The sequence below is a fragment of the Pseudopipra pipra genome, chromosome 1, assembly GCF_036250125.1.
Source record: "Pseudopipra pipra isolate bDixPip1 chromosome 1, bDixPip1.hap1, whole genome shotgun sequence".
Lineage (NCBI taxonomy): Eukaryota > Metazoa > Chordata > Aves > Passeriformes > Pipridae > Pseudopipra > Pseudopipra pipra.
The window spans coordinates 43,982,253-43,996,792 of NC_087549.1; the positions used below are offsets into that span (position 1 = coordinate 43,982,253).

Below are 14,540 nucleotides of genomic sequence, written 5' to 3' on the forward strand. Positions count from 1 at the left end.
TGACTTATTAGTCCTTACACCTATGACATGTCGGTTATTTTCATTTATAAGGTAATGAATCATGATATCAAAGATCGACAATATGAGGTGGGTGTCAGGAACTGAAATCACAGTATGTAGTTTAACAAGCAGTAAATATACCCAAAATTTATTTTTCTCCTTTTAAAATACGTTTATATTTATTTCATTCAAAAATGGAAAGATAATACCATCTTCCAATGTTGGTATTACAGAGTGGTATGGTAGCACAAGAAATCAAAACACACTTTGCATTATTCAGCTTTTTAACTAACAGGTGCATATTACTAATTACTTAGCAGCAAGAAAAAAACCTAGTACATTATTAAATATTTTAGGTAGTACAGTCTATTAGCATTAATGGAGTATTCTTTATATTTCGTGTAATGGGTACCCTGACAATTTAACTTTGGAAATGCTGTGCCTTCTTTTATTATCTCTGGCTAGCTCACTGTGTTAGTGTTCTGTCATGCTTATCACCTTGTTGTCTAACGGATTGTCTCTCTGAAATCCTGCAGTAAAAAAACAACTACAAGCATTTTGCAGTGTAAAGTATTTTTGAGATGCCGCTATTGTAAGTTGGTGCCTACCCTTTGCATTTCAATACTCAAAACTGTTGACTTTCAAAAATGAAAAAAACCCCACCAACTCCTCGGCCGAGATTCTGCACTCCGCTGGGGGCAAGCTGGTGCTCGTGTCCTGGTGGATTGCTGAGATACCAGCCGGCTTGGTTCAGTGAAGATACCTTTCCAGCTTCAGTGGTCCATGTCATTTGAAGGATATGTAGTGGTGTTCTGACCACTGAATGCTTACAAGTGTCATGGATGCTGCAAGAATCTGATACTCCTGTTGCTGGGAGCTGGCTTTCCCTGTAAGAGGGAGCGTACACAAAGGGATTGCACTCTAAGTAGTCCTAGATTAGATTCTAAGTTGCACTTACTTAATGACTTATGGGAGACTCCAAATACCACAAATACTACATTTTTTTATTTGTAATAGGTCTGCACATCTGTGCAGACAGTGGTATTTCAGAGACCCTTAACCAGTGGGTGAAAATGTACTGTCACCTTCTCAACTTTATCGTGTGTCTAATAATAGCATTGTAACTAGCTTTTCATGATTGGGTTCTTTAGTGGCAGTGAAACAGGAGTAAAACTATTTAGATTTATTTCTAAGCAGGCATCAGAACTTACTCCAAATGTTAAAATGTTGGAGATGTTGAAATGCTTTGTAATACAGAATGCAGTTTTTATATTTTCATTTTTGGTCTTGGATGATATTCCTGGAAATTCATAAAGGTCACGAAGGCCCATCTTTGAATCTTAATCACTTTAAGATTTTGTCAGGCTGCCTAAATGTACCTAAATGCCTTCTTAAACATGAATGAAGAAATGCAACATACTCAAGACTATGGAGATTTCCAGACTTGTCCTTTCTGTTACTTGTAGTTTCTCTAAAGCATCAATTTTAACAAGTTGACATCCATTCAGTAAAATTTTATTTTAAGGAAGAAAATCTGCAGAGTTCCTTAAGTTACTAATTTGCAGAAGGAAATCTTAAAAGTAACTAACAGTGAAGTACGTGTGCAGGTACATAAAAATTATTGCACAGAAAAGGACTTTAAAACTTTGATTACTTTTTTCTGTGAGTAATGGTGACTTTGGTAATTTGGAATTTAATGAAAGGTCATTCACAAAGGATACACGTGTCTTTAGAAAGAGATTAACTGCTTCTCTTGTGCAGTGTAATACCTACTGCACAGTACAGTGTGGGTTGGTGAAAAATAGAAGTAGCCCAGTGCCAAAGCCACCTGCTTCATGTGTGTTGAAGAAATGAGAATTGCACTCAGTATTAGAATTAAAAACAACATTTTTTTTGTAACATGCTACTTAAAAAAAAAAAGCATTTAGACATATGTTACATACATATCCGTATGTACATTTTGGAGTACTTTGGTATCGGGGCTACTCATATTTCTTAAAGAAAATTAATGTAATGGGAAGCTCAAAATGCAGGGATTCTCCTCTGAAATGTAACTGTAAAGCTAGTCCTGTGGTCAGGGCTGGAGGAAAGTGATTTTGGCTCATAAGAACCAGTCTGTACACTGCGAGCAGAGTTATTTATAAAGTTTGTGCCACAAATGCAGATCCTGTAGTGCAAGTGATGCTGGGGCTACATAGGTACCTGGAATGTCTCTCGTGCTGCAGTGAAAAGCAGTTTACCTGCAGGGAGAGCAGGGTTTTTTTCATGAAATTTCTTAAGAGAAGGTAATGCTTGAACAGCCTCGTGTATTTTTGTAAGATTAATTTTCAACGTACTGCAACTAAATGATCATCATTTAAAAAGTTGAGAAATTACATTCCTGACTTTTCAACTTTGCTGCGCACCCTGAGGTTTAGGACTTCACCACAGGGGGTGGGTGTTTTGGCTTTGAGTTGATGTTTAATTAGGTGCTCAACTTTAGCAAAGTTAGTCATTCTGTTGACTCAGAGATCCTCACCTCAGTAGGGCCTCAGCATACAAGCTGCTGTTAAAGCCTCTTGAGGCATAGTCAGTTGTGATTTCACTAGGAAAAATCATAATTGATTTCGACTTGGAGTGGGGTGAGCGACCCTGAACATTAGGCCTAAATGATGTTTGTCTGTCCCTGAAAGGCACAAGTAGCTTGTGCTGTGTCATGTTTTCTGTAATTCTGGGAAGAAAATGCATTTAGATAGAGGAATGTTCATCTTCCTAGTTATTTATTTGACTCTGCGGACTTCACCAGAGTATTGAGTTGATTAAAATGTCTCTATGCTTTATTGTGTAATGCAATATGTTTTATATAATACATTGTATGTACTTTCAATTTTTAAAAAGTTTTGGGTTAGAGCATTATCATATTGCTGGAAAGAAATTCACTTAAAGATGAGTGAGCTACTGAGAATTATTACTGCTTCCATGTTTACTTGCAACAATGAAAATGGTTCAAAACACATCACTGCAGTGAAATACCTAGTTTTTAACTTCAATTTTGCTTGTGCTAATGCACAATGTAGCTGTAGACAGACAATGGAGCATAATAGGAAAAAATATTTAAATTGTGAGGCTTATTATTAAATGTTTTACCTAAATACTGTAGCCTTTTTATAGATCATTGCCATGATTTTAATGGTTTCACTTGCCTGTAACCATTTATAATGCCCTCTGTTCCAGAGAGGCGTGAGAAGGTAGTCTGGGTGGGAAGAGGCAGCCCTTGATGTCCCGGGAGTTGTTTGTTGGCTGCAGGACACACGCAGCCCCTCTCCACATCAGTGGGCGTTTGGGCTGGTCCGCTCCTCTCAGGATTTGCAGGCAGAGCAGCAGTTAGATGTCTGTACAGCTGCATCAGGTACTTGAAGGCAGAGAGGAGTGAGAAAAGTAAAAATGGGAGAGAGGGAAAAACGCAGAAAAATAAAGGAGTTGTTAAATACTCCAGAGGAAAAATGGGATGTAAGTAGCGGAAGCAAGAAAATACAGATGAGGGAAGAGGGGAGAGAAGAATAGTTTTGAAGGGAGAAAAGTCAGAGAATAGGATAGGAAAGGAAACTAGCAAAACAAAAAAGACCATGGCAGATAAAAAGAAGATACAGAATGAAACAAAAGGTAAAAACCTAATTCTTGGCAAAACCAGCATCTGTTGTCAGTAACAGCTGAGTATTCAAGTCTCTGAAAAAGCTATTTCAGATGTGGGGGAGGAAAAATGGATAGGGATCAACCAACTGACATGAGATGGGAAAAGTCATAGGCAGAAAATACAGAATTGAAGAGTACAAGAGAAAGGGGGGAAATAAAGAGACAAAGAGATAAGAAGGCTAAGCCTGACCGTGCTGTTTTATGGGTTCAGCAAAGTCCCAGCATGTACAGACCCAGCTGCTTTTCTATACTTTTGTTCCCTGGAGTACTAGACCTTGGGGAGATTAGAAGTGCAAATTCTGGTCCTGCTAAAGCTAGTTGTAAAGGTGGTTTGTTTGGGGTTTTTTCTTTATGTTCAGTGGGAAGAGGGTGTCATCTAGACTGTTTGGTGTTAGGCAATATTAGTGAAAGTGATAGCAAATTAAACAGTGACAGGTGATGAAGATGATATGACAAGTTTTCATTCAGTAGGAAGGTGGTAACTGTTGATGAAGAGGGAATGTGTAAAGTGCTGAACAGCATGACACAATAGCATCTATGTGGAAGGCATATATACCAAGTCTGTTTTACTTACCCCAGAGGAGATGAAAAATTTGAAGAAACTGATTACACCCTTGACAATTAAATAATTTCCTTCTTGAATACACTGTTTGTCTGCAAATCTCACAGACTGTAGTTCAGTTTGGCTGCTTTATCTACTGAGATTTTTGTAGAGTCTTGGTAGGACATGGTTGGTGGTTGTAACAAAATTTGTGTGTTTTTTCACTGAAAGACATTGCTGTGTGTTCTGATAACAACCATCTACCTGTCCCTTTGTGATCATAACACCAATATTTGGATTTTTAACTAATATTCTTACTCGTGATTAATTGCAAGTGAGAAATATTTCAGATCGTAAACTAAAATCCTGATAAAAAATATGTATGTGAATTCTTAACTTTTGCATTGTGGTATGGATGAAGTGAATGTGAGGCTCTGGTTTATTTTAGTGGCTTTGGATCAGGTTTTATGTACCCAAATTAATATCAGGAAATCGTATGTGTGCCAGGACTCCCTCAGCTGAGCTGCAAAAGGGAGACTGATATATTAGAGGCTATGGGGAAGTGAACCAGAGACCTGGAGTCAGTTTAGTTACTGTCACCTACTTTCCTTGCTTACTTTATGTACATTCATTTGCCTTTGGAGACAGGCTCATTCTGAAGTATAAGTGGAGAGATATAAAGTGTCCAAGAGGGAAGAAGTCGTGGAGCTCATGTTATGGACAGAGGCAGCATCATTGTCTAAAAGGACTGCTGTAGGTCAGGACAGTCCTTAGGAGCCTTCTTAAAGACATGTATGTCCTGGCTGGTAAAATCTTTGGGAGCTGCAGTGGCATAGGTAATAGCCAGTTTCTTGGCTCAGTTATAGTACTTGTTAGGAGAAATATAATTTATGAAGAGCATTTAATGGCCTTTCTTGTGGGCAACCATCTTTCCAACAGCTGTAGGTGAAGAAGGGTTGCCAAGTACCCTGTGCAGGTACTTGCCCTGCCAGCCAGTTTCCCGGTCAGAGGTCCTACTTGGGATAGTGTCCTTTGTGAACTGGCAGTCCCTCCTGATTTATGTCCTGAGGTGATAGGACTCGTCCCCAGATCCAACTTATGTGACCTTCACCTCCACCTGTCCCTTCTCTTGCATCTGCTGTTACCATGACCCCTAACTCCTGAGGGCCCCTTCCACCAGGCTCCCAACCTTACACACACCTCAAATCCCCACTGCTCCATGCCTCTCAGCTTGGATCTCCAGAGGCTGCTGCAGTTTGCTGGACTGTGCTGCTCCGTGCCTTTGTGTCACCCTGCCCCTTTTAGCACCTGAAGCAGCTTCAAGCATCTGCATCTCCAAACTCTTTTTCCAAGGGGAAATCTTTCACTGGATTTTAAAACATCTTGTTCTAGAGGGAAAATTAAACTAAGTTAAAAAAAAGTCTTACTAAGCCACTCAAACTAATGACAAAGTGCCTATGAAAATGAGAACTTGTTCCTCAAATGCTGTGCTTTAGCAAAAACGCACTTTTCCACCACCTGCAACAGTCTATGAAGCAGATTTACAAATCATGCAGGTCCTTAAAAGCAGAGCTGTCCCTCATGAGGTCCTGTGCTGTTCTTGCCCATCCTTTGGCAACACAATCCATGACTGTTGTGTCAGAAAGTACATAGGTCATGGTAGTGCAGGGCCTCCTAGATAAGGAAGTTCTATCTTAGTCAAAGTCCTCCTGGGAGTGATTTATAGAGTGTACCTTTTACAAATGGAGCACTGTAGGATCATGGTGAGCATCACACACACCTGTCTTGGCTACGGATCTGAGACTTTTCTGTTTGCTCTTTGCCTGATGTGCATCCCCCTCATGTGGAGAGAGGAGATAGAAAGGAGAGAGTCTTAGATGGCATGTTGTGGCCTGGGGTCACTATAGTTTTTTCTTTATGGCAGAAGAATATGGAGGTTCTGAGTCTGTAACTGCTGAGCAGTAAATGGAACAGAGCTGTAATGGTGTAATTGTTTGGATTTGTACTTGAAGAGAAAGAACAGTGAGCCTTGAGGGTAAGGGGAGTGAGGAGAGCAAACGTAGAACACAAAATCAACAGAAAATAGTTTGCCAGGAAAAAAGCTTTGGTTCTGGTAAACCCATGTTTAATCTGTAAAAACACTGTTTTATCTTTTCAAACAACTCCTGTGTTTTAAAAATACAAGCAGTTTTCTAAATCAGAGCAAGGTTTGTTATTATCCTTTGCTCAGCATGGCCCGAAAACATTGAGCAGTGAAGTTAATAGGAATCCTGAAAGAAGGTTTTGAGGTTCTCTGCTCTCTAAACATCTCTCTGGTTTTGTTGAAACAGGTTCTGTCTGTATTACAGGCTTACCAAAGGACTATTTAAAGAATGTGAAGAATATGGGAAGTTGAAAACTATTACTAGATACTTCCTGGCATAATTTTTTCATATTTGTTGCCTCCCTGAAATTTTCTTTAAAGACTGTCATGCCTAGTACTTAGTAGGCAACACTTGCTGTATTCTTGGAAAGCAGACAATAAACTGAGCAAATATCAGCTGCCAAGTTCAATGGAAGCAGACGGTTTGCAGTGAAGCTGGAAGTAAATAGAAGTTTGTGCCACAGTTGGTTCTTCCTGCATTCCTCAAATGCTGCGTCCTTTCAGGAAAAAAAAAAAAAAAAGGGCAGTGGAAAAGGTAAACAGTCATACCTTGGGTGAGCCAGCAGCAAGGTGTGTTTCTTCTCATTGGCCTCCTAAGGAAGAGGAGCCTCAGCTGGGGAGAACACAGCCTCTGATCCAGAGACCTCCTGTTGACATGGATATCTGATATAGAATCAAACAAAAAGGACTTTCTTGACTTTTCACAGTCTGAAAATGAAAAACAAGAGTCGACTGAAATTTCCTAGCAAAAAAAAAAAAGAGGATTTGACCACTTTGAGGCGTTCTATAAAGCATTTCCATTTTATAATCTCTGTCTGAAAAAAAAAACCAAACCAAAAAACCAAATCAGCCAACCAACCAAACCCAAAATAAGGCCAAACAAGATGAGGTGGGGAAGAGAAAGCAATTTATAAAAACATGAAACATTTAGCTTTCACTTTTTTTTTTTTTTAAGTAATCTGGATAAAAGGAATTACGTAAAGGTTTTTTAGAATTTCCATCAGTATGGAAAATCGTTGTTTGCATAGTTTTGCCAATAAGATTCACGACACGGGAGGTTTTGTGTCTCATTTACCATTTTCCTTTCCTAGTACAATCCATTTGATTCCTTTCCTAGTACAATTCATTTGATTCACATCCCTTACAATGCTCCAGATACTCACTGTGTGTCTAGTAAGGATATCTTTAGCAGTCAGATTTGAACAGCTTGTGTTCAAATGATCTATTTATGTAGATATTCTCACTATGGAAGTACTATCCATGATCTTACATAGGCAACATGTCTGTTAAAGCCAGTCTCAAGCTTTAATGAACAACAGCATTGTGTATGAATACAGCAACCTTGGAAGGACTCCGTATGGGAAAGCTACTGAGAATCTTTCTGGGGAACGGTACCAGTCACCTGTCAACATGAAGGATAGGCTGGTAATACAGGGAGACAAAGACAAGAAGGACATTCCTCTGTGTTCTTCCCAAAGGAGCACTGCTGGTGGATGTCACTTTTCCAGGATAGTTGCCCACCCTGAAGCTACCTATCATGTCAGAGGCTTTTATCCCAAAAGGAAGGGACATTGTCTTTCAAAACTCTTCCAGCTAAAAGCTGGAAGCTAGCTCTTGAAGGTTTACTTAAAGACTGTCCTAAACTCCTAACAGTAGTGGGATTGGATTCGTAAAGAAAAATCGGGTATTCAGAACTCCAAACAGATTCTATTTATTTTAATACAGGGGATGGAAAAATGTCTGGCAACTTTAGAAATAAAGGAACTTCAACTTGTAAGGTGACTTTGTAAAAGTTAAGTGGGGCCTGTCAGACAAAAGATTCACTTACCCTCAGACTTCTGCATTTTAGGAGGAAAAGGAATGATTGTTGTTAAAGCAAACAGTGACGTAATTTTTTTTCAATGCTTTTTTTTCCTTTTTTTTTAAAGTACTGGAAAAATTAAAGAAAAGTTGTAGTAGATTCAGAGGACTAACCCATCAATCAGTGTCTTAGCAGATCATTCTCAACTTAGTATTTATATTGCTAAACTTCATTCTGTCAGTGGTCAGCGACACGTATTAAATGAGCAGGAAAGCATCTCCTGGGCATCGCATCATCTTCAGTGAACGTTACCATGAGCTCTTCTGCAATGAAAACTTGCACTTGGGGCCTTCTGCTAAGCATGCCCACACTGAGAATGAAAATACAAAACCCAAAATATTCATTATAAGAATGATTTCCAGGTTTTTAGTGTTGCCAGAAATTTCTTTTGCGTTCTTTTAAGTGTGCCTTGGGCAGTAGGTGCGGCTTAGAACCGTCATAAAAATCCATTCATAAAGCAACTTTCATACATTCAGCACATTTTTGAACATTCTTCGAACTGAAGAACTAAATAATTTATTGGTCATAATTTGCAAGAGACTTTATCATGATTTAGGTTTTGACAAATTCAGTATATCCTTTTAGGTCTGTATTTTATCCGTAAGGAGAAAGATATTCCTGGTGGGTCAGAGTTCCATCAGGAGACTGATCTGCAGGACTTGGTCTTTCAGGACTTGCAGACTGTGAGAGCTCAGGTCTGTCCCATGGCAGTACTATAGGGTTAGAAAGAGATTCAGGATGCCTATTCACCTATAGCTTGTGATGTTCGTTAATTCATTTTATGTAATAACAAAACCTCACAAAACTCCTTTGTCCAAAATAAATTTTACATTGTACCTTATGGCTTTCATCAAGTTCATAGTTAAAACTCCTGGCTAATTATATTTCCTCTCTATTAAACATGTATTGCTAATCATGACTATCTTTTCAGTCAACTATGGAAGCCAAAATCCATTGAAATAAGCAGTTTTCATATGACACTTTTGTTGCTCTGAAATGTCCATCCAGGAGCGAGTAAGGTAATTATTGGAGATCGCATCACATGTGGCCAAACATTTTCTTCAGTCATGGGCAAATGGATGCCTAGAATGTCAATTCAGATTTTCAGGCTGCAACTAGATTCTCCATTACATTTTTGTTGGACACAGCACCCCTTCAAATACCTTTTGAGGGTATCTAAAGGGTTGCTAAGGTCCATCCTGATTTCTGAAGATGGAATTAAGTCTTTAGGGTTAACAAACAAAAGGTCTGCAACTGAAATGCTGATTGGGATAGTATGTATCTCTTTGTCTTATTACATTGAGGTTGGTATCTAAACCTCTCTGAAATATTTTGTTTCTGCTGCAGGTTGATACAGCCACTTTTTCTGAGATTCTTGCTACTTGTTTTGACAGTATCACTGTCAGACTTCAGTTTCTCAAATCCTTTGATGTAGTGAGATTTGTGGATGTAAGTAAAATTCACCACACATTGACCTGGTCTTCTGTTTGGTTTTGTTTGTGCCTGAGTTCAGTGGGCAAATACCTGAAGTTTGATTTTGCTCTGCTGCATTTAAGGTCAGCACTGAAGCAGGAGCGAGGCGTGCCATCGTGTCTATCAGGTCGCTGCTCTGAAGAGCTACCTGGCTCTATCCATACTCAAAGCCACAGGGATAACCTATATTAAAAGATAATTAATGATCCAGGCTTTTGGGTTTATTATAGCCCTGAGATAAGAGGAAAGTATAGTTGAATAGTGTTATTTTTCTTTCTTTCTTTTCCATTGATGACCATGTTCACCTGTACATCTTAAGATGCAGTTTTTTTCTGATGTGTAACACTACACTGGATGCATTAAGAACCACAGGATTGCCATTTCATGGTTGTATTCTTTCTTTTTCATTCCCTAAAGCAGTGGGGGAAGACTTATTGTATTGTTTAAAAACTGGAAGAGTCTGGAGCAAACCTGTTGTTGGGGCTTGTTTTCTTGCCAGCTTTGGTAGAATGTACTTCTACTAATTGTCCAGATAAGGAAAACCCATCAGGAAAAGATTGATGGATATGTTAATAAAGAAAAACAATGTACAAGAAGAGTATTGCCCATTCATGTGTTTTCCATTAAGATAAGGGTATCAACATTGCAAAAGAGTAGGAGTGGTTGTCAGGAGTATTGAGGTCTCATGATCTTTTCAACTGATTCCTTGTGAGTTGATAAACTCTCTTGGGCTCAGCCTTTTGTTATGCATATTTTTGTTTAGTTTAGACTATGGACTAGTGACCTGAGTTTAGAGCTGATGTGCATCTGCTGCTACCTTTGAAGTGAGTAGGACTTAGTTATGCTGATAGCTATTCAATGTCTCTGAAAATGAAGCCACTTATCTGAGTACCCAAATTCCTTGGTTTGTGTGTTTGAGGGAAACCATAAAAGTTTGAAAATCTTGACTTTGAAATAGACGTTGGTTTCCAGTCTTGTGTGTATACAAAATAAATTTCACACCACATGAGGTACCTAGGAACTTAATTAAGGTGAATTAAGTGTTTAAAAGTCTTAGCAGAACAGAAACTGCAAAGTGTGTGCAGAATAATAACAATACATGAATGTTCATTGGTGGGAACTAGAGTTTTGGAGTCTAGGTATAAGAAATGTTTTCAAGAACAAGATATGGATAAATTTATCTCAGCTTTTTTTGCCTTGACATTAGTCTGCCTGTCCACAGTTAATATTACTTTAGTCTTCCTCAGCCAGGATCCACTACTGTTAGTTGAACTTAAGATGGCCACAGTATCCTTGGCAGGAACACTATGAACTACAGTATGTAACTAAACAGTATATTACACTGTGAAATAAGGACTACGAAGAAACAGTGTTTCAGATATAATGAAGAGCATTTCACATCGTAATCTGGAGTTATGTGAATAACAAACATAATAATACAAGAAAGGGAGAAACTTTATATTGCTAATGTATTACACATATTTTTAAATCCTGTCTTCATTGTAGAATTTCACTGAATTACATTTTTATTAATATTTGGAAAAGTCTTCTGCATATAAGCAGTGATCATTTACATTTTTTCATATTTTAGAATGTATTTTAAGATTGCAACAGTACTGCTTAGTACAATATGGAACATAAATATGACATCATAAAGAAAATTTCTTTTCAAAACCAAAACTGTGGGAATTCACACCAAAACTTAAAAAGCAGAAATTGACTCCAAGGAAAACACATCTATATAAAACATGCATATCTTTAGCCACTGTATTAGCTTTACTTAATTCACTGGAAAAGCTCTCAATATAGATGATATAGATGAACTAGTTATTTGAGTAAAAGAACCTGCATCTTCTTTGCCATGTGAGAGTTCCCTGTGCTTTTGGTAGAGACTTTGCTGACTATTAAGTTCTTATCAAACTTTTATTAAGGTCTTCTGTTCATGCTACTTCCCATTCTAAATATGTAAAAAAACTAAATATTTTTAAAATATTCCCATATAGCCACACAGAAAAGAAGAAGTGAGAAACAGTAGGTTCTCAGATTGTTTAGCTGAAAAAGTAATGTTAAGGATAGTTGCAGCTGCCAAAGTCTGGAAACTCAGAGTTATATCTGACATTTCATTCTTCACCTTAACTATTGAGCCTTGGCCATTCATTGGATTTTCACAGTGCTTTGGAGTTAGAAGGGAGTTTTACAGATGAAAGATGAAAATCAAAATAAACTCCTTTATCAAGTAAACCTTGCAAGGGCATTCTGAATTTTACAATACACAGGGAGTTGATTGTGATATAACATAGAACACAGGAGGGTTGGAATAAACAATTTGTTCTCTATCGTTAGGGATGGCCATGCATAACTGACTTATGGCCCTGGTTTGCTCTGCCACTTGTTATGTGTGCAGTCATCCCTAACTCATACCAAAAACAGTTTATCATACTCCCATGTTGCATAGTTTTTATCAAATGTTCTCTCATTAAAAACTTTACTGGGGAGATTGAATGTTTCAAGACACTGACAATGCTTTTGAAAGCTTTCCCCAGAGCTTGGTCTCACTGAGTTGAGTCTGTGCCGACAGTGATCATGAGACGATGCCTGATATCCTACACAGCTACAGTCTGGTGGGCAGGTAACAGTCATCATTTGACAGTACATAGCAGGTGCAGTGCAGGCATCAAAGGCTGACTTGTCAGGAAGACTGAGGGACTGTAGGGCTCTCCCTAAGTCAGGAGAGAAACAGAGGGTAGGACAACATGGGACACCGTCACTGCCCCGTGGTGTAACTCCTGCCACTGCATTGAGGGTTTTGTTTCATCCACTGACAATCCCTCCACCAAAATTCATTTAAAAGCAAACAGGGCCATCTGCCAGATGACCTTCCTTGTCACAGATGCCTTTGTAGTCTGTAGTTGTCTTTTGGATAGCCATTTGACAGATTTTATTATGCAGCACTGTGTGGATCAGACCTTCAACTCCCTTCCTGAGAGAGGTTCCTTGTGGGCAGTGCATATCTACAGCACAACCTAGTTCATTTGGCCCATTCTTCTCAAGAGAGGCTGCAATCCTACTACAAGTATAAATTGGTGGGTCACCAACACGCATTCTAGGTAGTGGTTGGAGTGAAGCTATGGATGTGGGTAAGCTGTGGAACAAAGTACCTGCTGCCAGAGTGCACTGCTGAGATTGGAGCTCCTGGGTGCTGCTTTGACCCCACTGTGTGCAGCTGCGGTGGGGCTTTGATTCGTGGCATTTGATGCCTTTCTTGGCCAGAGGTGTTTGCTGCATACTGACACACAGAGTGCTACAGGGATGTTTTCATGTTTGGAAAAGTGTTGGTGTTTGACAAGGGTGCTTTCCATCAAGTTCATGGTCCTCCTGCACATTCATTTGTATCAATGGATGTTTTCCAGGCTACGTCACCTTACTACTTAACGGGAACATTTTGAGCCTAGAGTTTTATTTCAATGTTATCTCACCCAAGCTTTGTATAACTGATGAAAGTTCAATTATATGCGAAGTGACTATTAAAGCATCAGGGCTCATCTGGGGGTCTGGGCCTCCCCTCCTGTTTTCACTCACAATTGTGCTAAATCCCTTAATGCTGCAAAGAAATCGTACGTTCATCAGGTGGAGCATTGGAGGCCAGGGTGCAGATAACCGCTTTTACTGCAGATGAGACATTGCAGTCCTGTTCTTAAGAACTGCCAGGCAGATTGGGAATCACGGTCACGGTTAATAGCAGCGAATTGCCAGCTCTTGATGGGTGGGTAGTCACTCCTTTCAGTGGTTGCCCCCTGGGGGAGAAGGTAGAAAAACAGAGGGAGGGAATTAGAGTGACTTTGCACAGTTGAGCAGGTTCATGCCGCTGGATCAGTGGCAAGCATTGGCAGGGCTCCACTCTGGGGAGGCTCACAACAACATCACAGTCTCATTTTTACCAATTGGTGTTGCTATAGCCAGTGGTGCACAGGGGGAGAGCAAAGAGAAGGGGGGGAGCCGGGGGCGAGAGTGAAAGCAAGAGTCTGGACTAAATTAAACAAACAAAAGTGCTTGTAAGTAGCATTTAACCCATAACCATTAGCCCAGTGCTGCTAATTGTACTAAACTATATATCTGAAGTTCAGTGTGTGATTAAAGAGTTGGCTCACAAACTCTCTGCATAACCTTAATTTTTTCAAGGTTCTTTGAGTGTAGAATGGCTTATAATAATGATTTTGACTAATACGATTTTTGACATGCAACTTTAATGCTTAACCTTAGTACAACTCCAGAGCATTTCATGTGTATTCAGCTGTAAAGAGTGATGATTTAAAGGGATAATATAAGAAAAAGGTCGTTCTAGAATGAACCTCTAACAAATTGCATAAAGGAAGCTTATTATTCCATGAGTAGAGAGATACGCAGCTTTTCTGATCATTTTTCTGCTTGGTTCAAGAAATTGTTGAGACATGATTGGGAAAAGAAACACAAAAAAATGAAATAGAAAACTGCAAGCAGTGAACATTCTTTTGATGGTTATGATTTTGTTGCCACTAAAAATACTCCTCAGTAATGTGGTTGTTCATCTTTCCTCTTGTTTTGGGTGAAGAATTCGTTCCAATAAGAAAATGCTGTTATTGGTTGGAGGATTGCCTCCCGGACCTGACCGGCTACCCAGCAATTTGGTTCAGTATTATGATGATGAAAAGAAGACATGGAAAATACTGACAAGTAAGTGGTTTATTTTTGTACAGTTGTCTTGATGAATTTAAAAACATGGTTAATCAAATTAGACACTTTATTGATTTGTTTCTCTTCAGAGATTTGTTTATATATCACAAGGGGCTTCACAATGGAGCAATAAATTGAGA

At 39.0% G+C, this 14,540-nt stretch overlaps 1 protein-coding gene across 2 annotated transcripts in view; it reads left to right on the plus strand.

The window, feature by feature from the left end:
- The window catches only part of KLHL14 (kelch like family member 14), a 64,060-nt gene that overhangs the window by 2,681 nt on the left and 46,839 nt on the right, over positions 1-14,540 (plus strand). For both annotated transcript variants that reach the window (XM_064654186.1, XM_064654178.1), the window contains one exon: positions 14,279-14,400. In XM_064654186.1, coding sequence (XP_064510256.1) covers positions 14,279-14,400 — 122 coding nt within the window. The remainder of the gene's footprint in view (positions 1-14,278; positions 14,401-14,540) is intronic.